The sequence below is a fragment of the Parathielavia appendiculata genome, assembly GCF_033297405.1.
Source record: "Parathielavia appendiculata strain CBS 731.68 unplaced genomic scaffold N657scaffold_2, whole genome shotgun sequence".
NCBI lineage: Eukaryota > Fungi > Ascomycota > Sordariomycetes > Sordariales > Chaetomiaceae > Parathielavia > Parathielavia appendiculata.
In genome coordinates, this window is record NW_026944221.1 from 1,561,238 (window position 1) to 1,584,217 (window position 22,980).

Below are 22,980 nucleotides of genomic sequence, written 5' to 3' on the forward strand. Positions count from 1 at the left end.
AGCCGCCGACACGGCTCATATTTGAACCTGCCAGGTCCCTATCCTCAGGACGCGCCTCTCTCCCTCCGCGCGCCCATTAAACAAGACACTCGGAGCCTCTTCATCCCCGCCGTTACCATGTCTGGGGAACCACTAGTGCCCGCCCGGCAGGGCGCAACCTCCCCGTCACCTGCGAAAGAGCTATACCCCATGAGCAAGTGGAAGTACGATACTTTCCTCTGGACGATGTCTGTGCTGGTTGATCTTTTCTTCCGCGAGGTGCATCCTCGTGGCTCCTGGAAGGTTCCTCGTCACGGCCCCGTCCTCTTCGTCGCTGCTCCGCACGCCAACCAGGTAAGCAGTCCTGCTGCTTCTCGTCTTGTACGCGACTAACGGTGCTTGCTCTGCAGTTCGTCGATGCTCTCATCTTGCAGCGAACACTCAGAATGGAGGCGAAACGGCGTGTCTCGCTTCTGATCGCCCAGAAGTCGGTTCATGGTTTCATCGGATGGGCGTCCCGCCAGGTCGGATCTGTCCCTGTTGGCCGTGCCCAGGACTCAGCAAAGCCGGCGCAGGGTACCATCTACCTACCAGATCCCATCAACGACCCAACCCTTATCCGCGGAATCGGTACCGACTTTAAGAAAGAAGCCGATGTTGGCGGCATGCTCTTCCTCCCTTCCGCTGAAGGCCAAACTGGAGCGAGCGTCGACATAGCCAAGATACTCGGCCCGAACGAACTACGCATCAAGCGCCCCTTCAGAGGCAAGCTTGCCCTGAGACAGCTTACTGCGCGCGACGACATTGACGATAACGGCAACCTTACCAGCGTGGATGTCGACGGGTCTAAGCCCGGATATGAGGGGACCAAGTACAAGCTCGCGCCCCACATTGACCAGTCCAAGGTCTATCAGGCTGTGTTCGACCGTCTCAAATCTGGTGGCTGTGTCGGCATCTTCCCAGAAGGCGGTAGCCACGACCGCACGGAGCTGCTCCCGCTCAAGGCGGGCGTGGCCATCATGGCGCTGGGCACTCTCGCTGAAGCTCCCGACTGCGGCCTCAGGATCGTGCCAGTTGGCATGAACTACTTCCATGCCCACAAGTTCCGATCGCGTGCCGTCGTCGAGTTCGGCCCTCCGTTTGAGGTTCCCCCGAAGCTCGTCGACATGTATAAGAACAATCAGAGGAGGGACGCGATCGGCCAGCTACTAGACATGGTGCACTCCTCCTTGCATGCCGTCACCGTTTCGACGCCCGACTACGACACGTTGATGGTCATCCAGGCGGCGCGCAGGCTGTATAATCCCACCGGCAAGAAGCTTCCCCTTCCCGTTGTTGTCGAGCTGAATCGCCGCCTTGCTCTGGGCTACGAGAAGTACAAGAACGACCCACGAATTATCAAGCTCAAGGAGTCCGTCACCGAGTACAATAAGCAGCTTCGTTATCTGAACATTCGCGATCACCAAGTCGAGTACGCCAAGATGTCGTGGTTCACGGTCGTTTTCACCTTCTTTTACCGGCTCACCAAACTCGTCCTTCTCTCGGCGGGAGTGATCCCGGGTCTCGTGCTCTTCGCGCCCGTATTCATCGCGACCAAGTACATAAGTCACCAAAAGGCCAAGACAGCGCTTGCCGCATCCTCAGTGAAGATACAGGGCAAGGACGTGATCGCGACGTGGAAGCTTTTAGTCTCGATGGCTTTCGCGCCGATTCTCTACAACTTCTACACTGGCATCACTGCCTACAAGGTCTATCAGGACAGGCTCGGCGGTCGCGTTCCCGAGTGGGTGCCGATTTGGGCGGTGTTTCTGGCCGGCTGGGTATTCTTCCCGGCCATCACATTTGCTGCCCTGCGCTTCGGCGAGGTGGGCATGGATATCCTCAAGTCGCTCAGGCCGCTGGCACTCTGCATCCACCCTTCGTCTAGTTACAGTATCAGCCAGTTACGCGAGCGCCGTGCCGAGCTGGCGCGCCAGGTCACGGACGCCATCAACACGCTCGGGCCCGAGATGTTCCCCGATTTTGAGCACACCCGGCTGGTCTTTGACGCCTACGCCCGCGGGGCCACGACGGACGCATCCAACGCCTTCCTTAACAACGCCGCCGGCTCGCCCACGTCGCCGACCGGCCCGACGACCCACTCCCGTAGTCACAGCGGCGAGTCATCGCCAAGGGGCGCCAGCCCGACGCTCTCTCGGCGCAACACGACGCAGTCGAGCCGCGCCATCCCGCGCAACGAGTCGTTCAGCAACATTGGCCAGGCGCCGCTGTTCGCCACGCGCCCGCCCAGCCGCAGCCGCAGCCGCAGCAGCAGCGCGGGCGGCGGGCTCGGTTCGGCTGGATTTCCTATCAGCGGGTTCACGAGGCTGGATAGCAAGGAGGGGTTTGCGGCGGCGAATCGCAAGATTAGGGAGGCGATGCGGGAAAGGGGGGAGTTGAGGAGGCGGCAGAGCGAGAAGAGGCGGCAATCGTTGGTCGATGGGGATGGGATGACGAGTGATGATGAAGGGGAGAGTCTCTCGGGCGTTTCAATGGGGGATTATGAGGAGGCGAGGAAGGCGCAGTGATGTGTGTAAGGAGTTTTAGGTGCGAAGTTGGTTGATTTATTGCTGATATTTTATCGTTGTTTGGCGACTTTGGGCGGCTGATTGATTTGAGCAAAAAGGGGGTTGGGGGCGATCCTGGGCTGAGGACTGGTGAATTGGGTTTTTCGGGCCTCTGGTCTCCGTTGGGGAACTCGATCTGGGGCACTGGTTTTCGGCGTGAAGAATTGAGTAGTCGGACAGCTGTCGTGCGTCCTCAGTGATTTCCATCTGTATGCTTCCCCATGGCCAGTTGATACTTGTGAACCACCACCAATCATCTATCTTCTGATAAGGGACTTCGTGAGCGGGGTTATACTCGCTGCTCCGAGCAAAACCTTGCCGAGTTCGACCTTGGAAGCACACCATTACGCAATGCCCGCGTAGGCTGCTGTCATTGATGCTGTGACGTCGCGGTGAGAACGGACGCTGGGGGCTGGAAGTGGTATTGTTGCTCGGCGTTACGAGGTTGCCGGTCGTTTATGAAAACGGATCATGTGGGCTGAGGGTGTCGCTGGATGGAATTACGGAGGCATATTGGCCCAAATCAGCATCTCATTGGGGTTGATGACTGGTCGGATGACTTGAATGCTTCCAGATTGTTCTGTCTATTTGGAAACATGATAGAGTAGCACAATATTCAGCCACTACTTCGAGGTATGTCTATATAGACCGAGCTTGATGAAGAGGCCACCCCAAAGCAACGAAAGTTGGGCTGGGTTGTTGAACGGTGGGGAATCTGACGCACCATAGCCCATCACCCCTGCAGCTTGGCCCGTTAGCTCCGAACACCGACAAGGGGTTGCCGGCCGCGGCATCGGGCTTCTGCTCTTTATAGCGACACGGTCCCGTCCCGGCGGGCAGGCGGGCTCGGCCAGCTCCAGCAGCCCCAGCTCAGCTTTAGCCATTGACTCGATCGAGCACACAGTGAACAGCGTTAAGACACAAACGGTATAATGGCGGCGAGCATCAAGTCGCTCATCAACAGCGCTAAGGCGCTAACTATGGGTAGCTCGGGCAGCAAGGCGTCGTTAAAGGAGCTGTTCCCGGTCGTTGACAAGGCCATCGACGGCGACGACTGCGACCACGACTGCAACAGCTGCTCGGTGCAGTACCCCAAGGGCTTCAAGATCGATGAGGACGATGATCTGTACGGCTTCGTCAAGGGCTGGAGCACCCACGTCTTGGTCGCGACGGGTAAAACCGACTGGGTGCGCGACATCGAAGACGAGAAGGGCAGCGTCATGCAGGCCATTGCCTGCGCCAAGGCACCCACGAACGGGGTACGCCATCCTTTCTTACAACATACTCACTTACCAGACATACTATTTTCACAGTCACTGACGGGGGGCTTAATGGTATCAACAGCGGCTGCTCCTCTCAGCCTCCAACATTCCCACTCCACACCACACGACATCCTACTCCGAACCGACCACCGTCCTCCTCCTGCCAGCCTTCACCCTCATCGAAAATGTCACCCCCGCCACAGTCCCAACCCTTCTCTCCGCCATCGTCTCCAACGCACCCACCACAACCTCACCGCTGCAGCCCGTCTCCATCCCCCCGTCTCTGCCCGCCCCGCTACCCGAAGGCACGCCGGCTGCCATCAAGGACCTGACCACGCGTCACTGCCCGCACAAGGCGCTGATCCTCTTGTGCAGTCAACGGACGCGCGACGCCCGCTGCGGCCAGTCTGCGCCGCTGCTGCGCAAGGAGTTCCAGCGCCACCTGCAGCCGCTCGGGCTATACCGCGACCTGGACGACGAGAGGCCCGGCGGTGTGGGGATATACTTTATCAGTCATGTTGGTGGGCATAAGTACAGTGCCAATGTCTTGGTGTATAGGAGGAAGGATGCATTCGGGCTAGATGGCGTGAGGAGGGCCGAGTTGAAGGGGGAGGTGCTGTTGCCGAAGGTGGATAGTAACGAGAGACACGGGGAGGAGGATGAGGAGGGCGATGCGGGTGCTGCGCAGTGTATCTGGCTCGCCAGGGTACGGCCGGAGGATTGCGAGGGGATTGTCAAGTTCACGGTGCTGCAGGGGAAGGTGGTCAAACCTGAGAGGCAGTTGAGGGGCGGATTTGATCGCGGGAAGGGTTTGTTGAGTTGGTGATGTGGGACTTTGCAAAGTCTATAGACAGGCGCAGTTTCGTCGTGCTCAGCCCTGGGCTGCATAAAGTAAGGTACGAGTTCTGCCTCTTGGCTTGAGTTTGAGACTACCGTACACTGCACGAGACAAGCCTGACATTGGAGTGGGGTGCTACCTCCATACGGCCGCCATGGTACTTGAATGTGGGGAAGTGGGGAAGAGCGTGGGGCAGGCCGACCAGGTACAGGTTGCCTCGGCAACGCTCTTGTGCTGAAAACATGTCCCGGCCGGGGCTGGTTCATTCGACCAACTTGAGACATCGACGACAGTGAAGCATTTCATTTCTTCCCAGCCGACGGCTGCTGGTTCTCGCGTCAAGCCATTGGGCTTCCATGGTTCTGACAGCAATGGAATGACCCAGAATCGCGCATCATCCCAGCATCCAACAGTTGTCTCGCGGCATCATTTCTTTTTTGGTACTTCTTGGTTGTCCTTTTCTGGCATTTGCATTCTCATCTGGCATCCGCGTACTTGTATTGGCATTGGCATTTACTCGGGCGTCCGACGGCAGACTCAAAACATTTGAATACGTAACGAAAACACGCATCTAAGCACCGGCCATGTCCTCCATGGCATCAGCAACAGCGTCCGGGTCGACTGGCACCGAGCCACGCCACCATCAGCGGTCCAAGTCTTCGGTTCTTCGCTCGTTTATGGGCGGTGGTCACAAGCGAAACAATTCGGACGGAGCGGGACTGCCATCGGCTCCCCTTCTAACGCCAATCGAGACCACACCCGCGTTCCACATCTCGCAGCAAAGCCTTGCTCCAAGCAGAAGCAGCGGCGTCTTTCACGTCGGCTTCGACCCCGTAGCCGCAGCAGCTATGGAACCAGAACGATACGCACATGCCCTAGGCGAGCTGCAGCAGAACAGACAAGACCGGTCACCGGAGAGACCGCGGGGACGCGACCGTGGCGATCAGGCACCTCCGTCACCTACAAAGACTGGCTTCTCCAGTATATCGCTGAGAGCGTTCGGCGGGAAAAACAGGGACTCGAGCAAGCCGCCGAAGACCAGGGACAATGGCAGCACCTCGCCCACGAAGCCCAAGAAAGCAAAGTCGGCAACCAACTTGGCGGCCCTGCTGCGGCCCAAGTCCATGAAGAATTTGAAACAGCTACTGATGGACGACACCGATGCCGCCAAGGAGAAGGACAAGGAGAATCGGTCGCCGCCCAGCTTCCTGGGTAACGACAATCACATTCCCGTCGTCCCTCCCACGCCCATCTACGCCCAGTTCGCCGCACAGAATTCTGGGCCGCCTTCTCCGCGCCTCGAGTCGCCGGCTATGTCCTTTATCAGCAGGGATTCATCAGCGGACCGGACCGCAGCCTCAGCAACATCCCTCCCAAAGAAACCACGTCCAAAGTCATACCAGGCCTACATGGCCCACCGAGACGATGACACGAAGGGGTCGGCCGGCTCAGGCGGCAGTGACAGCCATGACAAGCGGCTGACGTGGGGGAAGGGTGACACACCGGCTGCAGCAACTCGGCCGCCGATGGGGCCTAGGAGCAAGTCGTCGACATCGAGTGCCGTGGCGCCACCAGAGATGCCCATCATCGACCCCAAGGACATCGACAAGCACCTCGAGGCCATGCTGGACCGCCGCAACATCCCCGAAAACCAGCGATACAAGATGCGGAACCTGAGCGACACCATCAAATTAGAATTCATCCGGCAGGACTGGGCAGAGATGCAGGCCAAGGTGGAGCGCCCCCCGTCGCACGACGGTAGCCCCCCACAGGGAAGCGGGACTGGCGTAGCAACGGGTCCCTCAGACCAGCCGGACCATAGCAACAACAGTGGTAGTCCCACCAAAAAGGACAAGAAGAAGCATGGCAGGGGTCTGAGCCTGACCATCGTGCGAAGCGGCAACAAGTCAAACCCGTCATCGCCCTCCAAAAAGAAGGGCGATAGCAGCCTTGGCCGGCACTTCCGCACCAAGTCGAGCGAGAGTCTCGTTAGCGAACCATCTTCGCCTTTCGCCTCCGGCTATGCCAGCAGCTTCCTGGCCAAGGTAAAGGGTCAGCAGTTGCCTGGCGACTTTGTGGCATACCTGCAAAAGGTGCAGCAGCCGGAGCTGGTCGAGGTCGGCAAGCTGCACAAGTTGAGGCTGCTGCTCCGCAACGAGACGGTCGCCTGGACAGACGAGTTTGTCCGCCAGGGCGGCATGAAAGAAATCGTGGAGCTGTTGCATCGCATCATGGCCGTGGAGTGGAGGTACGTCGTTCTTCTCATTTCTGTCCTAGTCCGGTTTTGGGAAAGGGACCCTGCATGCTGCTGTTGCTGTCAACCGTGCCTCGGATGCCGGCTCTCACAGAGACCCCAGGATCCTGAAATCGATGTACACCCCACAAGCTCACCTATTCCGTCGGCTGACACGCACGCAGGGAGGAGCACGAAGACGCGCTACTGCACGAGAACCTCCTCTGTCTCAAAGCCCTCTCCACCACCGACATGGCCATGCAGTACCTCCATTCGATTCACACCACGTTGTTCCCGGCCCTGCTGCACATGATCTTCGACCCGGAGAAGAAGGGCCCGAGCGAGTTCACGACCCGCAACATCATCACGTCAATCCTCCTCACCTACATCGAGGCCGCCACACCACAGGAGCGGGTTCCTCGAGCCCGGGCTGTCCTGGGCTTCTTGCGGGACCCTGAGCCGAAGGAGGAGGAGCGGCCGGTGGACTTTGTGCTGGAAATGCGCCGCGAGCGGCCCTACCGTGTGTGGTGCAAGGAAGTAGTCAATGTCACCAAGGAGGTCTTCTGGATCTTCCTGCACAACCTCAATATCGTGGCCCTGCCATCGGCCGATAAGTCATCATCGCCGCCATCCGCCAACCCCGACCAGCAATCCAACCCCGAAACTCCATCCACCACTCCCAGCGGCACCTCTGACCTAGCCAACACCACTACCAACAACGACCAATTCGCCTACATGCTCCGGCACTTCCCGCAGGAGCGCCCGCCCGTCCCAGCAGCGCCCTACGTCGGCGGCGTGGAATGGGACGCGACAAACTACCTGGCCAGCCACCTCGACCTGCTCAACGCCATCTTGGCGTGCACGGGACCGAGCGCCGCCGAGCGCAACGCCCTGCGCGTGCAGCTGCGCGTCTCCGGGTGGGAGCGCTGTCTCGGCGGCAGCCTGCGCCTGTGCAAGGAGAAGTTCTATGGCGCCGTCCATGACGGCCTGCGCACCTGGGTCGCTGCCGCCGCCGAAGATGGCTGGGACGTCAGGGATGTGCGGTACGGACCGCCGCCGCCGCCGTCGGCGGACGGTGGTGGTAAGAGTAGGAGCTCGAGTCCGGCGAAGAAGGCGGTCGGTGACGGGAAGGCGAATGGGAGGAAGAAAGAGGAGGCTCCGCCTAGGATTGAAATGCCAAGGTTTGATTTCGGCGGGCCTGTTGTTGGACTCGGGGTCGGGGGGGTTCCCGGGTCGGACGTTGCGACTAGGTCCAATGAGCAGTGGTTGAGCTGAATGGAGGGGCTTTCGGGGCAGGGGGTTGATGGTGGGCAAACCGCACGCCTCGTCTCCCCTTCTTCTCTCCGGTTTGGGGGTTGTTGACGGACGCCTTATCTGATATTAAGGTTGACAATCTCCGAACAGGCCGCTGGGACCATTTCTCCTAAAAAGTTGCTCGCTGGCTTATTTACGTACGGCTTCGACTGGGTTAACCCTCTGCGTGGCCCTGTGACGAGTGGCGTAGGTGACACCAGGACGACGAGCGGGTACTAGTTATTGCCTATTCGACATGGCTGACGGAGGCGCACTCGGTCGAAGGTCTCGATTGGCCCCTACGCAAGCTCCTTCTCTTACCGCTGATGGGGCACAATTGAAATTTCAGCTGTTGGTGGCGAAAACGAGCCGCATGTTACCCCTCGGTCTGGACGGTATGGTTGGAAAAGGAAAAGATACTGGCGCCGTTGGCAATTGGGGGTACAGCTGGTGTTGTGCTGGTGTGTCCACTTGTGTCACACTCTGCCTTTTCGTAATCTCGACTGAGAGTAAACGGAAGAGAGGGAGAAAGGGGAGAGAGAGTGTGTGTGGTTTTTTCTCTTTGTCATGATGGCGATCATATTCCAGAAGGTTTCCGCCGCAAGACAGGTGTTGAAGAGGATGAGGGTTAATGAAGACTTCATGACTGTATGCATAATGGAAGAAGGAATCTCAATGTGTCCATCGTCTTCCGGTGAAGTTTGGCCAAAGACTGTGAGGTTCCTCTGCTGTGTCACCCGAGCACCGGCATCTCAACCATGACACTTTTTGGATCAGATAATGGGCTCGAGACGGAGAGAATCCAATAGGCTTGAATTGGGAATGGGCCAGAAGGGGAAAAGAAAATGTTGAAGGGGGCGGTCAGCGACATCCTACTGAAAAAAAAACAGAAGGGGTGGCGGTCACAGGGAGGGCGCTTAGGGCCCGCCTGACCCCCTTACCTCCGTAATGCTTGACGGGAATTTTCCGCCTGGCTGGACGTCATTCTACCCCTACCTAGTGCCCAATCAAATCAACGACTCGAAATCGGTGAGGCGACGGGGTTATCAATAGGATAGTCGGGTCCCCGAGGGTCATCGACGCCCGTCTGAGCAGACCAAAGGCTACTACCCAGTTGACGTACTTCTACAACCACTCAGTGTCTTGGGAGGACTATCACACGGAGATGAGGCCGGGAAGCAGCCAGTCAAACGGCTGGAACGGTGAAGGAAAACGGCAAGGATGGCGAGGCACCGGAGAAGCTGGTCAAGGTGATCGCTCAGTACTCACCCAGGCTGGCCTGTCGTTGGTTGGCATATACTCGAGGTTCCCCCTGAAAATGTTCTGCTGACCGAACTCTCGCAATGCGAAATTCCCTGCAGAGAAGTTCCCAACTGCGTGTGAGCAATATAACGACACCTCCGGCATCCCATATACACCTGCTCTGCCATGAAAAGCGAACTTTTGGTAGGGATAAGGTCCTCGGTCTTTCCTCCTTGAGCAGTCGGATGTCGTGTGCGGCAGAGACTGGACGGATGTATTCTACAGAAGCCGACAGCCAGGACCGTCCTTTGAGAACGAAGTCGAGGCAAGAACTGGCATACACTACTGGGCAGGAAGCGGGTGGCCAATTCAGAGTCCAAGTCTCCTTGAAATGCGAAGCTGAGCATGCCCACGTCACTGCAGGTCTATGTATCCCTTGCCGCCTGCAGCCAGGTATGCCATTGAACAGGGCCTATATAGCATGCCGTCACGCCATATGGCCTCAACACCCCGGGAACTTGAGAAAGGACTAGGTAGTCCAGTCCGACTCCACGCAGTCGAAGAGCCACGGCTGGATATACTCTGTATCTCGTAGGTAGCAGACGTCCAACAAAGGTTGGGGGGGCTTCAAGAGGGCTTGCTGTGCTCGCCTTGCCAAGAACGTGGTCTGCCCAGTGCCATGTTGAATCGATACGTGATCGAAATCAGTAGACCCAGGAATGTTCAAGGAGCCACGTGCAAGACTAGAAGACCGGAGACGTCGTGGGCCGGTCCTGCCAAAGGATGCAGTGAGAGGGGTGGCTCATAGCACGGGCTAGCCGGAGCCGGGCATGAAATCCGATGTGGACCTATTCTGGCCAACTTTGGCGAGCCGCCAGACCGATGATTCTTCTGGAGAACTGAGCCGTCGAATTGAAGACGCTGTGACATGAGAGAAGGGCCGACGAACCGCAGAAACACCTGTGCAAGTGGCATTCCATCGCCGTGACAAAGGCACACAAGCAGACTGCGGGGGACTCCGGAAAACCAAGCGGAAGTTGGCGAAGCAATGGTCAGCTGGTAAGTACTGCCTTTCCTCCTGTGCAAGCAGGATGGATGCTCGGCGTCGTTGACCTTGCCGGTGCTCGCCTTGCGGTGCTCGCCTTGGGGCCATTGCTTCGTTTGAAGAAGCAAGGCCTGCTCTCAGGCATCAATGGAACCATGGGTACAAGCCTGTACCCAAGACTTCCAGGTTCAAAGGCATCGCCGTAACCCTTTGGATGAAGAGGAGGAGGATACTGTGGTCCGAGGAGGCACCGGGGACATGCCTGCCCCACCTTGCCGGATCAGCACCCTGGCCCGCATCATGAGAAGTACAGGGCGGTGAGCCCTTGACCGACTTGGAAGAATGCAGACGCTTCGGGAAAACACTGAGGCCCCTATGATCGGTGTGAGATCGCTTCCGTCCTGATAGGCGACGAGTGGACGCCGACGCAGGGAAGCCGGGTCGCCGGGATGTCCATAACTGGCCGAGTACTTCCAGGTTGATATTCATCTATGGTGCGGGCTCGACCTTGCGTACATACCCCCCGTCTCCGGCCCATGGACTTCAGGATGTGGCATGCTGAGCACACAGTCTGCAAATGTGAATGCTGCTTCTGTGCTCTGAGATATATCCTCGACACTGCTGCTGGCCACGATGCATTCGAGCAAGACTTTGCTAACGTCAGCATGAGATGAAGTGACGGGCAGTGCCAACTGACTCCTGACTTGTGATTATTGTGTAATCAACGAGAGAAGTCATCCATGACGCTGATGTCACAGAATTGGCAGCCTGACAGGCGCCCCCCGTTGTGTCCATGGCGACCAAGCAGCGCTCGCTGGGCAACAGGGGTATAACCGAGCTGTTCCGCACGTTTCTTCTGTCTGGCACAGTGCAAGTTGACTCTTAGCGGCCCGAATCAGAGCTGCCCGGCGGGCCAAGAGGTAAGTTGGACATGCTCAGTGCTCGCATCTTTGGGATGAGAGTTTGGGTGACCAGCATGGCTCAATGTCCGCCCGGTGATGAATTTGCAGCCATGCTGAGGTACCTAACAGCTGCTTTCGGAGAGTGTTTCGTTGACAGGTGTCCCATCAGCGGGAGTCGAGTCTGAAACCTGTTCCTGCACGTTTGCGTGTAGCGCCGACAGAGTAGCAGCGGGACGTTGACCCTTCTGTTTCGTTTCTGAGAATATCTTGGGGACATGGAACGCAGGTGGCGCTGCCATAACAGCGAGGATCTTCAAGGCAAGTTGTATAGTAGTTACCGTACAGTTGGCCTGGGAAGGACGGTGGAGTCGCGAGACAGGGCAGCCGTGTTGCCGTGCGCAGATGAAGATGAACCTGCATTACCCGTAACGAAGTCCGAATTCGATGCGGGAGCAGAAGGCAATAAGCCTTGCCTTGCCCTATCCCACATGGTAACTGCCTCTCGCTCCTAGACCAGTCCCGTCATTGCCCAATGTTTTTCAGGTTGTCTGGCAGGAAGTCCTGGGCTCGGATACGTCATGCGGACCACACTGGCCCCGGTAGTTGAAGCTTGAATCGCGGCCGGACTTCAGCACCAAACGATTCGACACTAGGCAGCCCCAAAACGCCCGTGTCAATAGTTAGTATGTACAAGACTTGTCTGAGAGACGAGAGTGTGAGTCGACATCCATAAATTTTGAGATGCTTTCCACTTCGGCTCACCAGTAATTTCCGTCATATTATTTCATGTTTCTGGGTTCCACACTTGGTCGAAGCTGGCTCAGGTACCCGTCTGCTTCCAGTTTCCATCATATCATGGATACGGCGTACAGCCGCAGAATTTAGGGTGTATTTTGTTCCGTAGGCTCGGATCTTGCTTACCTCAGATGCGATGAACAACAGATGGTTGCTCAATCGAAAAAACTCAGTTGCCATTTTGTAATGGCGGTTCAAGTCCCACTCTGGGCTGGTACCCACAGTTCAACCGCTGCGGGCCCTCGGCTTGCTAGCGCGGGGTTAAAAGGCCGACCAGGACTGCGCACCCACGCCTGGCCTCTTGGCCCGCTCTTACCCATCTCATCTTCAACCCTGGACCTTGCCAAAACCTCCAGCGCTTGTCTGCTTCCGCAACCGTTCAAGCGCCGCGATCCATCACCCCGCAGGACAGACACATGACACTGAACGGACACGATTCAGAGAACCGTAAGCTGTCGCTGCTCTCCTGCCACGAGTCGGCCTTGCAAGTCCCCAGGGGTTTGGCCACTCTTTGTTCAAGGCTTGCGTAACAGGACCCGGCAGACCGGGCTCGAGAGATTGGGCTGCCGAGCGTTCCAGGGATCCCACAACGCCCCGGCAGCGAGGGTACATCGAGGGGCATGAAGGCAAAATAACGTTACTGGGCTGTCAGCACCTCCGACCGAATCTGGCCCACACCCCGGCTACAGCACAGTACTGTGTACCATTCTGTCGCCGCATCTCGTCCTTGACTCCTCAGATCTCGGCCCTGTAGCTGTCTGCAGGCGGCACTGGTTGCGCCCTTGGTGCCACTCCTGTGGGTGACCCTGCGCCGTGGACGGGCTAGCGAGCATCAAATCTGACGAATCGAGACCTCATCGAACGGCCGCTGTGGGACACCCGGACGACACACCTCTGCGGGCACGGCGGGCCATTCTGCGGCCAGCTACCCGCCTCCCTTGACAATGTCAATAAAGTAAGTATGGCCTTTTGTGTTCTCTCCCCACCGTACCTGGCACATCTCCTCTTTTTCTTTGCCGGTCTTTTATGGCCCCCTTTCCAGACCTCTACCCATTCTCTACCCCATGACGCCTCTCACGCGCGCGCCTGCTCCCAGTCGCAATACATCACCCCCCTTCCCTGCTTGACACCCAGTTTGGCAAAGGCCCCTGCCCCACAGCATATAGTTCCGAGTCCGTTTCCCTCACTGGATCGATGGCCGACCAGTTCTTGGCCGAGCAGCACAAATGGACGCTGTTTCAGAACTCCCAATCTGACGAGGCGGACAGCTGGGTGATGCTGACCCGGGACGGCGAGATCGTACCCATTCCCGGTGAGAAGATACTGCATACCTCACGGCCGCGAGTCAGCCTCGAGGTATCAACGCCTCGGGAGCTCCAGATCGCCGAGCCCTTCTCTCTCAGATGCGACAATGGGATCGCCTACATCACGAATGAGCGGGTAGGTGCACCGCCCTCTCTCCCGAATTTTCTCGTTCCCAGTGGCCACGGTTTCCTACCCAGAGGAGGCCAAGGCGGTTGCTGAGCTGACGGGGGTTACAGGTGATCTATCTCCCAGCTCGACCGAGCGAGAACTTCAAGTCCTTCTTTGCGCCGGTGTTGAACTTTTCCGACACCCATGTTCAATCCTCATGGATGATAGGTCCCTGGAGCTGGGGCGGCACCGTGAGGCCGGTTACGGGAGGAGGCATTCCCATGCACATCCCCAGGATAGACGTCAAGTTTGTCTTCAGGGACGGCGGCCACAGCGATTTCCAGACCAAGTTTGAGTGGCTCAAGGAACGCCTGCATCATGCCCAGGAGCTCGGCCTGATACCGGGCCAGAATCTTGATCCTCCCCCGCCATACGAGCCCAGCACTCCTGGGCCCTTGTCCTCCGGTGCTTCCGGCGGCGCCCCTGCCGACGCTCAGGCCCAGCAACAACCGCCTCAACCCGCCCCCGATGAGCCTCCTCCGGACTACGTGGAAGCGCAGAGCCAGGCCATTACGATGCAGTATGAGGAGCGCATGAGGGAAGAGGCGGAGAGGCAGTGAGGGTCGCCGGAGTTCGCATCGTATGGAACTCGGCAGAGTTTCACTCACAATCTTGATACTATGCTCTTCTCATATTCTTTCCTTGGCCCATTGTTGGTTATGCACGCTGTTGATACCATTGATCTCGATCCGGTTCTACATGGCATTTGGATCTACTGGCTGTTTGCAACGAGAAGGATACTGCATATCAGACTAGGCTGATGTTCGGCAATCTCGCTGATGGTTCCGTCAAGAGAGACTTCGGTGAATGCGAACCTCGAGGGATTCAGGGATTCGGTCCGCTGATGGAGCACCAGTTTTGCAGAAGGCTGCATGAATGCTCAGCTTGAACTATGCTCGTAGCAGTCTTCTAAATCCAAGAGGGCCACGGGGGTTGCTGCTCACCACTGTTTGTTTGATTCCCACATTCGTTCGCGTCGTTGTGTCTGAACCAGCTCCAACAAGTCTTAAAGAGCTCAGGAAACCAGATTCCCAAAGACCCTCCCTAGGGCCACGTGATAGGCGGAATTGCCCGGAGCTCAGACGGCCAAGGCAAGCCAGCCAATCAGAACAAAGCAATTGGCAGTCCGGGCGGTTTTCGCTTACCCGATTTTTGCGAGAGCTCCAACGTCGCGCGATTGTCGACTCGACGTCAAACCCCCGACCTTTTGCCATTGACACTCGCTCGCCGCCCCCCTTACGGCACACTATATTGACAATGGGTTTCTGGGACACGATAACCGATCTCGTCGAGGCCGCCACCCCCTGGGCCACGGCCGACGCCGAGGCCCCCGCCAAGGAGATTGTAAGTTCATGCGTCACTTTTCTCTCCGCTTGCTGTTGCAGACATTGCGGTCTCGTGGATTGTGCTTTGAACTTGAATTCGTGGTCGCGGTAATAACCAGGGGAGCTCAATCGGCGTATGGATAGAATTTTACTGACGTTTGGATCCTTTGTCACTGCAGTCCGACGAGAGCACCGTCGAAGGCTCCAAGGAGGAGGAGGCCAGCACCGAGGCCGCCGAGTCGGCCGCCGCCGAGGAACCCGCTGCTGCTGAGGAGGAGGAGCCTGCCGCTGAGGAGGAGGCGGAGGAAGAGGAGGAAGAAGAGGAGGAGGAGGTTGTTGACCCCAAGGAGAAGCTCGAGGAAGGTGGGTTATTCGACTCTGCTGCCACTGCCGCATATCCGTTCTCGACGTCGTCCCGAGGCATAACGCCATGGATGCTGGAGCAGGCCGAGCGGATAAAGCTGCGCCATGGCTCTGCCCTACGCCACAACTGAAGGCGACAACGGCCAGCAACGGGCCCCGATACAATACTGAACAGTTGTTTTTGACCACCGAGGCTGACGATGGACGTTCTCGGTATACAGAGTGCCGGAATTCCAAGCAGTGCGCCCCTGCCAAACATCACTTTGACGAGTGTGTCGAGCGTGTCACCAACGCCGAGGCCGAAGGCGGCGCCAAGGAGGACTGCGTTGAGGAGTGTATGCGCTTTCACTCTCTCCTTTCATCCCCTTTCTCTCTAGCTTGCCTTTACTGACTTGGTCAAACAGTCTTCCACCTCGCCCATTGCGCGACCCAGTGCGCTGCCCCGAAGCTCTGGTCCATCCTCAAATAAGCCAACAACCTTCCCACGATGTACCCGCCTTTCAATCGGCAAATGAGTGGAGCCAGCGTCGCCTCAGGACATGGTTGAAGCGTTTTCTCGTGGCAGGCTTGGCTTCAATAGATGGGGGGTGTTGCTATAGACGGAATGAGGAGGCCGGCTTCATTTGGTTGCGGGGAGGGCTGGGTCAACACGCAAATCGTGGAACGGACAAGCACACCACAGTGGGGAGCAAACAAAGCTGTATAATCGATCTGGTTTGGGCTCGGGATACGAGGTTGTTCCATGCCAGGGCTTGCTGTATCATTACCCTCCCGTCATCTCGCCATCTATGCACTGCGAAGAGAATACTCTGAATACTAGACACTACCAATCAATGCCCAGGATGCCTCCCTCCTCATTTTGACCCTGCATGGTTGGTTAGTATGGACGCGGGAGATGTCACAGCTTGAACAGCACAATTCATTGCAATGCAGCTTCCGTCCTTATCTGGTAAAGGCGCATCTGTGCCAGCTACGCCTCGATGGGACAGATGGACCTCGTGTGCTTGAGGAGTAACCCACGACTGGGTGTACTAGCGTGATGGCAGAGTCATGTTCAAGCAGCCCAAGAAACACACAACCGAGCCAACGGTTGCGACCGTGCGCGCTAGCTCAGTAATGCCTTGTACGTAAGTGTCTCCATGCGGACAAGCATAGACAACCTCCCTCTCTCAAACGGGCTGCCGACATGACTTGTTGGCTGCACTACATCGTTATACATGATGCACGATAGCGCCCCTCCATGTGAGGAGTGTCTCGGAGGTTGAATATGGTGTGGTGTGGGCGTTCGTCTGGCTCGACCATGTGCAAAGCTCTGTGATAAGGGCAATTCAATTGGCGGGGTTTTGGGGAAGCTTTGTTAGAAGTCGAGTCCGTTTCCACGCTATTACGTTACTCGAGGTTACAGGACGGTAGTTTACTTGAGGGACCGGGGCGGATGATTTGCAGTTCTGGGGTTGAGGTGCTTGAATGTTCTGGGTGAGAGGGGATGTAGAGATGGGAAAGTGATGAGGTCTTGGACTGAATTGGATGGGGTCGTCTGGATCTTAAGTTTCAGGTTCTCAACAGTTTGGAATGTGAGTCGGAGATAGAGAGATGAGTTTAGGAAGCCGACTTAAAGCAAGCCGGGACACTTACTGATGGAATATCGCTTGACTTCAGCTTGGTTCATGCGAAATCGAAGAGGTAGTAAATCCTCCTCCTATGTAGAGCCAGCAACATAGGGAGATGGCCTTTGTTCACCTTAAAAGTCCCTGTATGCTCCCCAATCCGGAAGCCAGTAATGTCACATGCGCCCTCCACCATCCTCGACGAGGCTGCTACCCCATCCAACTCATTGCTCCACACCTTGTCGCGTTGTAATGGCTGCCTGCCAAGAACGGGAGGGGAAGGCAGATTGGAGATGTCAAGGACAGGGACCGAGGCCATCCCAGCGCTAAGGAGGGCAATGATACGCTTGACCATCCACGACCCCCTCTGACAAACAAATCTTGAGAATTATCATCTCTGTAGCCATCAGCCGTAATAGACAGACAGGAGAGAAGGATTCAAGCAGGGATCGGAAAGGTCACCCACCTCGGACTCATTCGGACAAAGACCTTCAGCCGTGCGCCACAATTCCCAGCGGCGCGGTTTGATGTGTGCGACGCTGCGGTTGAGGGACCGCTGACGTTGGCTTCAAGAACCTCGGCATGTCCAGCGTCAGCAGCGTCGACAACAAGCAGCCCGGCCTGGTAACATACCTCACGAAGCCACGCGACTCGAGGGCCACCCTCAGCAAAAGCAGCGATACGATGGCCGGACTGTCGCATCCATGGCAAGAGCTGAGTGGTGAGGACGCCGACAGCATCGAGAAGAAGACGACGGGGGGCAGCAGCGCCGGAGGTAGTGGCGTCAGAAACGGTGTTGGCTTGTTCAAGCGGGGCGATGGGGACCATCTTTCGATTGAGATGGATGCAGTAACGGGGCACGCGACAGGGCCGGCGCCGGGCCCGGCCGGGTTCGCGTCAGGGCCCGCAGAGCCCGGCGCGGCGGAGACGGCGGCATCGGCCGTATCTGAGTACAAGGTATACAAACGGCGGTTCTTTGGGCTCCTTCAATTGACGCTGTTGAATATCGTTGTCAGCTGGGATGTAAGTGGTCTGGCATCTTCTATTCCTCACCTGTGCTTTTGTTTCACCCTCCATTCAGCTCGCAAGGCGCACAAGTGCACATCAGTTGTCGAGGGTCCACCCATTTTATCATCCGGCCTTGAAACGATGAGGTGCTCAGTCAGCCCGCGGAGTCATCGTACCCTTTTCTCTGCTCTTCCGGAAATGGACCTTTTCGGTTGCCGCTCAGCGTGCGAAATGTCTCAGCTTGCTGCAAGAACGCCACGATGCAGGTCCCCAGACAAAGCATCCGCCATGGACCAACCAAACCCGTGTCAACTGCAGAGAAGATGATGCACCAGACCTTGCTGACCCTTGCGTTCAACAGTGGCTCACCTTCGCGCCCGTTGCGAGCCATGCTGCCGCCTACTTCAACACGACCGAAACGGTCGTGAACTGGCTCAGCACCGCGTTTCTGTTCGCCTTTGCGTTTATCACTCCTGTCGTGATCTACGTCCTTCATCTGGGGCCCAAGAAAGCCATTGTGACGGCAGCAGCCCTCATACTAGTCGGGAACTGGATCCGCTTTGCGGGCTCCCACTCCAGCTCAGGGGGCCTCTTCGGAGTGGTCATGTTCGGCCAGATCTTGACGGGTCTCGCGCAACCCTTCGTGCTCGCCGCCCCGACGCGCTACTCGGATCTCTGGTTTACCAATCGGGGACGCGTCGCTGCTACGGCCTTGACCAGCCTCGCAAACCCGTTCGGCGCCGCCCTAGGCCAGCTCATCATCCCCTTTTGGGTATCCCAACCCGGCGACATCTCCCACATGGTCCTCTACGTCTCCATCATCGTAAGCCCCGTGTCCCCATTTTTCTCAGACACCAAACCACTCTAACAAAAAGCGTCATAGTCCTCAATAAGCGCAATCCCCTCCTTCTTCATCCCCTCCCACCCGCCTTCCCCACCAGCGCCGTCGTGCGAGACCCCCAAACTCCCCCTCCGCGCCTCGGCCAAGCTCCTCTTCAAACAGCTCGAGTTCTGGCTCCTCATCCTCCCCTTCGCCGTCTACGTCGGCCTCTTCAACTCGCTCTCCTCCCTCATCAACCAGATCCTCCTGCCGCACGGCTACACCGACGAGGAGGCCGGCATCGCCGGCGCCATCCTCATCGTCGTCGGCCTCGTGGCCTCGGCCGCCATCTCACCTGTCATTGACCGCACCAAGTCGTATCTGCTGGCCATCCGCGTCGCCGTGCCGCTGATCGGGCTGTGCTATTTCATCTTCATCTGGATGCCCGGGACGAGGGAGGGCGGCGGCGGGGTCGCGGGTCCGTATGTGGTCATGGCCGTGCTGGGCGCGGCCTGTTTCTCGCTGCTGCCCGTTGTGGTGGAGTACCTGGTCGAGTTGACGCACCCCATCACTCCGGCCATTACATCCGCGCTGGCCTGGAGTGGCGGGCAGGTGTTGGGTGGTGTGTTTATTGTTGTGTCGGGCGCGTTGAAGGGTGGAGAGGAAGCGAGTCCGCCGGGGAATATGCGGGATGCCCTGATCTTTCATGCCGTGCTGGCATTGGCGGGGGTGCCATTGCCGTTGTGTTTGGGCTTGTTTGGAAGGGGGGAGAAGTTGCTCTTGAGAAGGGTCAAGTCGGATGAAGAGGCGAGGCGTGGTGCCGTGGAAGGGAAATAATGACGGACGATGTGATGTTTGATGAGCAGTGGCCGGCCAGCCACGACATATCTGGGTATCTACCTATACGATTTTCTTGGGTTTAACCATGTATGAAGCAGATAGCGAGCTTGCGAAGGTCTCACTCCTCGTCAGCGTGAATCAAGTCGGCGTTCACAGTCATTCCACATTACCATTACAATAATATATGCTTCATCCATCATTTACTTCCCATCTAGGACCTCCCGCTCTCGACAGCATCCACCCTCTGCTCCCACACCTTTCTCAGCTCCTCCATCCGCCTCCAACACTCGGCCCCCAGCGCCTTGAACTCGACCAGCCTCTCCTCGGTCACATCCACCGCCCCGGGCTTCCGCCCTTTGAGCTTGTGCTCCTGCTTGAGCGCCATCATCTCCTCGACCTTGCCCTCCCAACCCCACCCGTCCACCTCAGTCTTCTTGACGCGGCACTCGCCCCAGAAGTCGGTGCTGGTCCCCCACTTGACGCGCTCCGCGTGCGCCCCGTCTAGCCACCCCTGCTCCTGCAGCGCCAGCCACACGGGCGCGCACGCCCCGTTGTACGCTGTGATGGGGTGCCAGGGTGAGCCCAGCCAGCGGACGATATAGAGGACTACGTTGTACCAGAAAAACATGAAGGCGTTGAGCGGGAAGAGGGTTGTTTGCACGACGCCAGGGTGCACGAGATAGATTTTGGGTGGGGTTATGCTGCTGGTAGGTGTTGTTTGTGGTTGCGTGTTGATGTTGAGATACTTGTCGACGTACGGCCGGGAGGCCGGGAGGGTGGAGGTCAGCGCCAGAATGTCGGTCAGGCGCTTGGTCGACTCGTAGGCCGCCGTGGTCTTGATGGCCTCGAAGTCGTCCAGTGAAAAGCACTCCCAGTCCGGCTCCACGCTCGATTCCCAGATAATACGGCTTGGAGCGAGGGTGCTGTTGGCCGGGCGGGCCATGAGCGGGACCAGCTGCTGCGCGAAGAGGTAGTGACCAAACACGTTGGCGCAAAACACCTCGCCTATCTGCGGTATGCCCTGCCCCTTTGTGCCCGTGATGGGGTTTATAAGACGGCCTCCCAAGGCGCCCTTGAAGGTGGGCCATGTCGTGGCGCTGATTAGGCCCTTTGTGAAGATGTTGTGGAAGACCTTGGGCCAGTCCAGCCCGTACCACCCCCCTATACCAGCATTGAAGATGACCGAATCCAGGCGCGGGATCTTGACGTCAATGAGCGACACAAAATCGTCGTCATCACTCGGGCTACTGAGAGTCCCCGAGACGAGCTGCTTTGCGGCGCGGCGAACCGAGGGCAAGCTGCACAAGTCGAGCTGGACGCTGAGAATGTGAACTCGGCGAGTGGTTTGTTTCGGGTCGTAGCTCGGGCCCGCGCGCTTCCGGAGGGCGTCCGAGGTGACGGCGAACTGCTTTGTGTGTCTACGAAGGCCGTCGATTGTCTCTTGCGACTTTCTGGCGCTGCGGGTGGTTGGGATCACGACAAGATGCGAGGAGAGGGACCGAGTGGTGAGGTACTCGTCGATGAGGCGCTCGCCAATGCCAAATCCAATTCCACTGCAGTACTAGACGTTAGAACAGAGCCCCTAAGTCGTGTTCTTGATAATGCACCTACCTATTACCGCCTGTCACCAGCACGAATATGGTGTCTTTGGGCGGGACTCTATCCCAAGGCGCAGATGCCATGATTGCCGAGGTGCTGGAAGAGCGAGATGGTCAAGTACTAAGCTTCGGACTCTGTACTAGACCTGCGCGAACACCGCAGGGTGTGCTCGTATATGCTGAGACCTTACTTAAGGGGCTTAGATTTCTGGGCGAGGAACCTGAAAGCAGTTGTTCAGTCAGCCGCTTCGAGTATGGGCCCAAGTTCAAATTGTCCCCCAAAAGTGGGAGATTTCTTGAGCTGCAACTCAATTGAGTGGAGCTTTAGGTTGCCGACAATGTTACAAGGGTAGCTCTCGGCTTAGCTCGACGGGACCCACTTCCATTTTTCGGTGCCTGACAAATCCGTCTCCAAATCATGAACTTCTTTCGATGCTCAGGTGCCGAGGTCCTCCTGTTATCATCTCTAGCCGACTCGACTTGACACATCCCGATCTGAATGACATCTCCATAATGGCTGGCAAAGTTCTGTTCTTTACTGGAGCACCTGAGAGCAACGCGCTGGACTGGAACCCAAGCGGGTTACTGTCCGAGTTTCAGGACGCCATCGCTGCGTTTGCGAGTATCGGCACAAACAGCCCACAGCCGCCGTCATCCACGACCTCATCTATGCCTGAGCATGCTGCTTGGAGGTCGCTGCCACTGACCAACGAGAATCTTCCAACTTGCTTCTCGCAGCGGTATGCCATCAACTTCCATCATGGTCCTGATGAATGTTCCTTTGGACCCAGTCCCGAGTTCCTGACCACCGTCACGCTGTCCTTCACCTCGGACGGTGACGGCGGCGATCAAACGGCCGCCCTCTCTCAATTCTACGAGCACTCGATGGCCGCTCATAAAGAGCTGGTTTCCTCTCAGCTGATTTCGCAGTCCACTGGGCAGGCAACCTCCTTTCTCAGTGACGACACCTCTTTCGTCAGCGGCCACGGCAGCCAGCCTGGTTCCATCAAGGGCCCACTCTTGTTCCGGGGCAGCGAGCTCCTTAGTGACCTCAGGAGCATTCCTTCGGCGGTCCATCTTACCAAAATCCAGCCGCAAACCATGACTTGCAATTTGATCGTGGGCATCATCTCCATTTCACAGCCAAAGACCATCAAGACGCGCTGGGGTGCTACCAAGTACCTAGTTGAAATACTGGTCGGAGACGAAACCAAGGCTGGGTTTGCTATAACGTACTGGCTGCCATACGACACGGTGGACGAGAGTCCTCTGGCGGGATTGCGGCCGCGGGACATCGTCCTCGTACAGGATGTAGCTCTGAACGTCTTTACGAACAAGGTCTACGGATCGAGTTTGCGCAAGAACCTGACCAAGGTGCACCTGCTCTACCGGATGAAGCTGGATTCTCGAGATGTCGGCGGTTACTACAGCACTTCCGACTTGTCTTATCCCGGGCTTGCCCACCCTCAGCTCGAAAAGACCCGCCGTGTTCAAGATTGGGTGCTGAATTTTGTTGGTCGCGGAAACCACGACAAAGGGCAGCCGAACCCCCGGCCTTGGTGGGATAAGCCCCCAGCCGACGACACACAGCTGATGTGAACGGCCTCAGAGGTTCAGAATGCCCATCGAGTTCCTCCAGAAAGCAGCCCCACACACCCTTCGGCTCCGTGCCTTGCCCTGGCCATCTCTCGGCAACTTCCGCTTCTGGAAGTGGAACACGCGTCCATGACAAAATTCGCGACATGTCCCTT

General features: G+C 57.5%; 9 protein-coding genes across 9 annotated transcripts; 8 read left to right on the plus strand and 1 right to left on the minus strand.

The window, feature by feature from the left end:
• Positions 1 to 117: 117 nt before the first annotated feature.
• Positions 118 to 2,546, plus strand: N657DRAFT_567111 (uncharacterized protein; the record flags this gene model as incomplete). The annotated part of the gene is made up of 2 exons (XM_062788482.1): positions 118 to 333; positions 390 to 2,546. The coding sequence occupies 2 exons, from the start codon at positions 118 to 120 to the stop codon at positions 2,544 to 2,546; spliced, it is 2,373 nt and encodes a 790-aa protein (XP_062650986.1).
• An 820-nt stretch (positions 2,547 to 3,366) lies between these two features.
• On the plus strand, positions 3,367 to 4,802 carry N657DRAFT_641167 (uncharacterized protein). The gene is made up of 2 exons (XM_062792093.1): positions 3,367 to 3,844; positions 3,930 to 4,802. Exons 1-2 carry the CDS (start codon positions 3,518 to 3,520, stop codon positions 4,671 to 4,673), a joined length of 1,071 nt encoding a protein of 356 aa, XP_062650987.1. The 5' UTR covers positions 3,367 to 3,517; the 3' UTR covers positions 4,674 to 4,802.
• A 179-nt stretch (positions 4,803 to 4,981) lies between these two features.
• On the plus strand, positions 4,982 to 8,594 carry N657DRAFT_641168 (uncharacterized protein). The gene is made up of 3 exons (XM_062792094.1): positions 4,982 to 6,933; positions 7,104 to 8,418; positions 8,497 to 8,594. The coding sequence occupies exons 1-2, from the start codon at positions 5,279 to 5,281 to the stop codon at positions 8,191 to 8,193; spliced, it is 2,745 nt and encodes a 914-aa protein (XP_062650988.1). The 5' UTR covers positions 4,982 to 5,278; the 3' UTR covers positions 8,194 to 8,418; positions 8,497 to 8,594.
• A 1,264-nt stretch (positions 8,595 to 9,858) lies between these two features.
• Positions 9,859 to 10,704, plus strand: N657DRAFT_631085 (uncharacterized protein; the record flags this gene model as incomplete). Its single annotated transcript, XM_062791028.1, has 4 exons — positions 9,859 to 9,906; positions 10,049 to 10,241; positions 10,408 to 10,512; positions 10,544 to 10,704. 4 exons carry the CDS (start codon positions 9,859 to 9,861, stop codon positions 10,702 to 10,704), a joined length of 507 nt encoding a protein of 168 aa, XP_062650989.1.
• Positions 10,705 to 13,389: 2,685 nt separating this feature from the next.
• On the plus strand, positions 13,390 to 14,228 carry N657DRAFT_565627 (uncharacterized protein; the record flags this gene model as incomplete). The annotated part of the gene is made up of 2 exons (XM_062788371.1): positions 13,390 to 13,635; positions 13,737 to 14,228. 2 exons carry the CDS (start codon positions 13,390 to 13,392, stop codon positions 14,226 to 14,228), a joined length of 738 nt encoding a protein of 245 aa, XP_062650990.1.
• Positions 14,229 to 14,747: 519 nt separating this feature from the next.
• N657DRAFT_641173 (Non-heme 11 kDa protein of cytochrome bc1 complex) lies at positions 14,748 to 15,968 on the plus strand. The gene is made up of 4 exons (XM_062792095.1): positions 14,748 to 15,012; positions 15,173 to 15,356; positions 15,578 to 15,691; positions 15,761 to 15,968. The coding sequence occupies exons 1-4, from the start codon at positions 14,926 to 14,928 to the stop codon at positions 15,823 to 15,825; spliced, it is 450 nt and encodes a 149-aa protein (XP_062650991.1). The 5' UTR covers positions 14,748 to 14,925; the 3' UTR covers positions 15,826 to 15,968.
• Positions 15,969 to 17,185: 1,217 nt separating this feature from the next.
• Positions 17,186 to 19,821, plus strand: N657DRAFT_641177 (MFS general substrate transporter). Its single transcript, XM_062792096.1, has 3 exons — positions 17,186 to 17,986; positions 18,333 to 18,794; positions 18,855 to 19,821. The coding sequence occupies exons 1-3, from the start codon at positions 17,546 to 17,548 to the stop codon at positions 19,626 to 19,628; spliced, it is 1,677 nt and encodes a 558-aa protein (XP_062650992.1). The 5' UTR covers positions 17,186 to 17,545; the 3' UTR covers positions 19,629 to 19,821.
• A 21-nt stretch (positions 19,822 to 19,842) lies between these two features.
• N657DRAFT_631088 (3-keto steroid reductase-like protein) lies at positions 19,843 to 21,313 on the minus strand (the record flags this gene model as incomplete). Its single annotated transcript, XM_062791029.1, has 2 exons — positions 19,843 to 21,184; positions 21,243 to 21,313. The coding sequence occupies 2 exons, from the start codon at positions 21,311 to 21,313 to the stop codon at positions 19,843 to 19,845; spliced, it is 1,413 nt and encodes a 470-aa protein (XP_062650993.1).
• A 429-nt stretch (positions 21,314 to 21,742) lies between these two features.
• N657DRAFT_631089 (uncharacterized protein) lies at positions 21,743 to 22,828 on the plus strand (the record flags this gene model as incomplete). Its single annotated transcript, XM_062791030.1, has 1 exon — positions 21,743 to 22,828. One exon carries the CDS (start codon positions 21,743 to 21,745, stop codon positions 22,826 to 22,828), a length of 1,086 nt encoding a protein of 361 aa, XP_062650994.1.
• Positions 22,829 to 22,980: the final 152 nt, after the last annotated feature.

Bases quoted from the DNA above. Each gene is read 5' to 3' on its own strand.
- N657DRAFT_641167 (XM_062792093.1), top strand. From the start codon at position 3,518: ATGGCGGCGAGCATCAAGTCGCTCATCAACAGCGCTAAGGCGCTAACT. The intron at 3,845-3,929 runs GTACGCCATCCT...TGGTATCAACAG, and splicing joins CCAAGGCACCCACGAACGGG to CGGCTGCTCCTCTCAGCCTC.
- N657DRAFT_641168 (XM_062792094.1), top strand. From the start codon at position 5,279: ATGGCATCAGCAACAGCGTCCGGGTCGACTGGCACCGAGCCACGCCAC. The intron at 6,934-7,103 runs GTACGTCGTTCT...ACACGCACGCAG, and splicing joins ATCATGGCCGTGGAGTGGAG to GGAGGAGCACGAAGACGCGC.
- N657DRAFT_641173 (XM_062792095.1), top strand. From the start codon at position 14,926: ATGGGTTTCTGGGACACGATAACCGATCTCGTCGAGGCCGCCACCCCC. The intron at 15,013-15,172 runs GTAAGTTCATGC...TTGTCACTGCAG, and splicing joins AGGCCCCCGCCAAGGAGATT to TCCGACGAGAGCACCGTCGA. The intron at 15,357-15,577 runs GTGGGTTATTCG...CTCGGTATACAG, and splicing joins CAAGGAGAAGCTCGAGGAAG to AGTGCCGGAATTCCAAGCAG.
- N657DRAFT_641177 (XM_062792096.1), top strand. From the start codon at position 17,546: ATGTCCAGCGTCAGCAGCGTCGACAACAAGCAGCCCGGCCTGGTAACA. The intron at 17,987-18,332 runs GTAAGTGGTCTG...TGCGTTCAACAG, and splicing joins ATATCGTTGTCAGCTGGGAT to TGGCTCACCTTCGCGCCCGT. The intron at 18,795-18,854 runs GTAAGCCCCGTG...AAAGCGTCATAG, and splicing joins TCCTCTACGTCTCCATCATC to TCCTCAATAAGCGCAATCCC.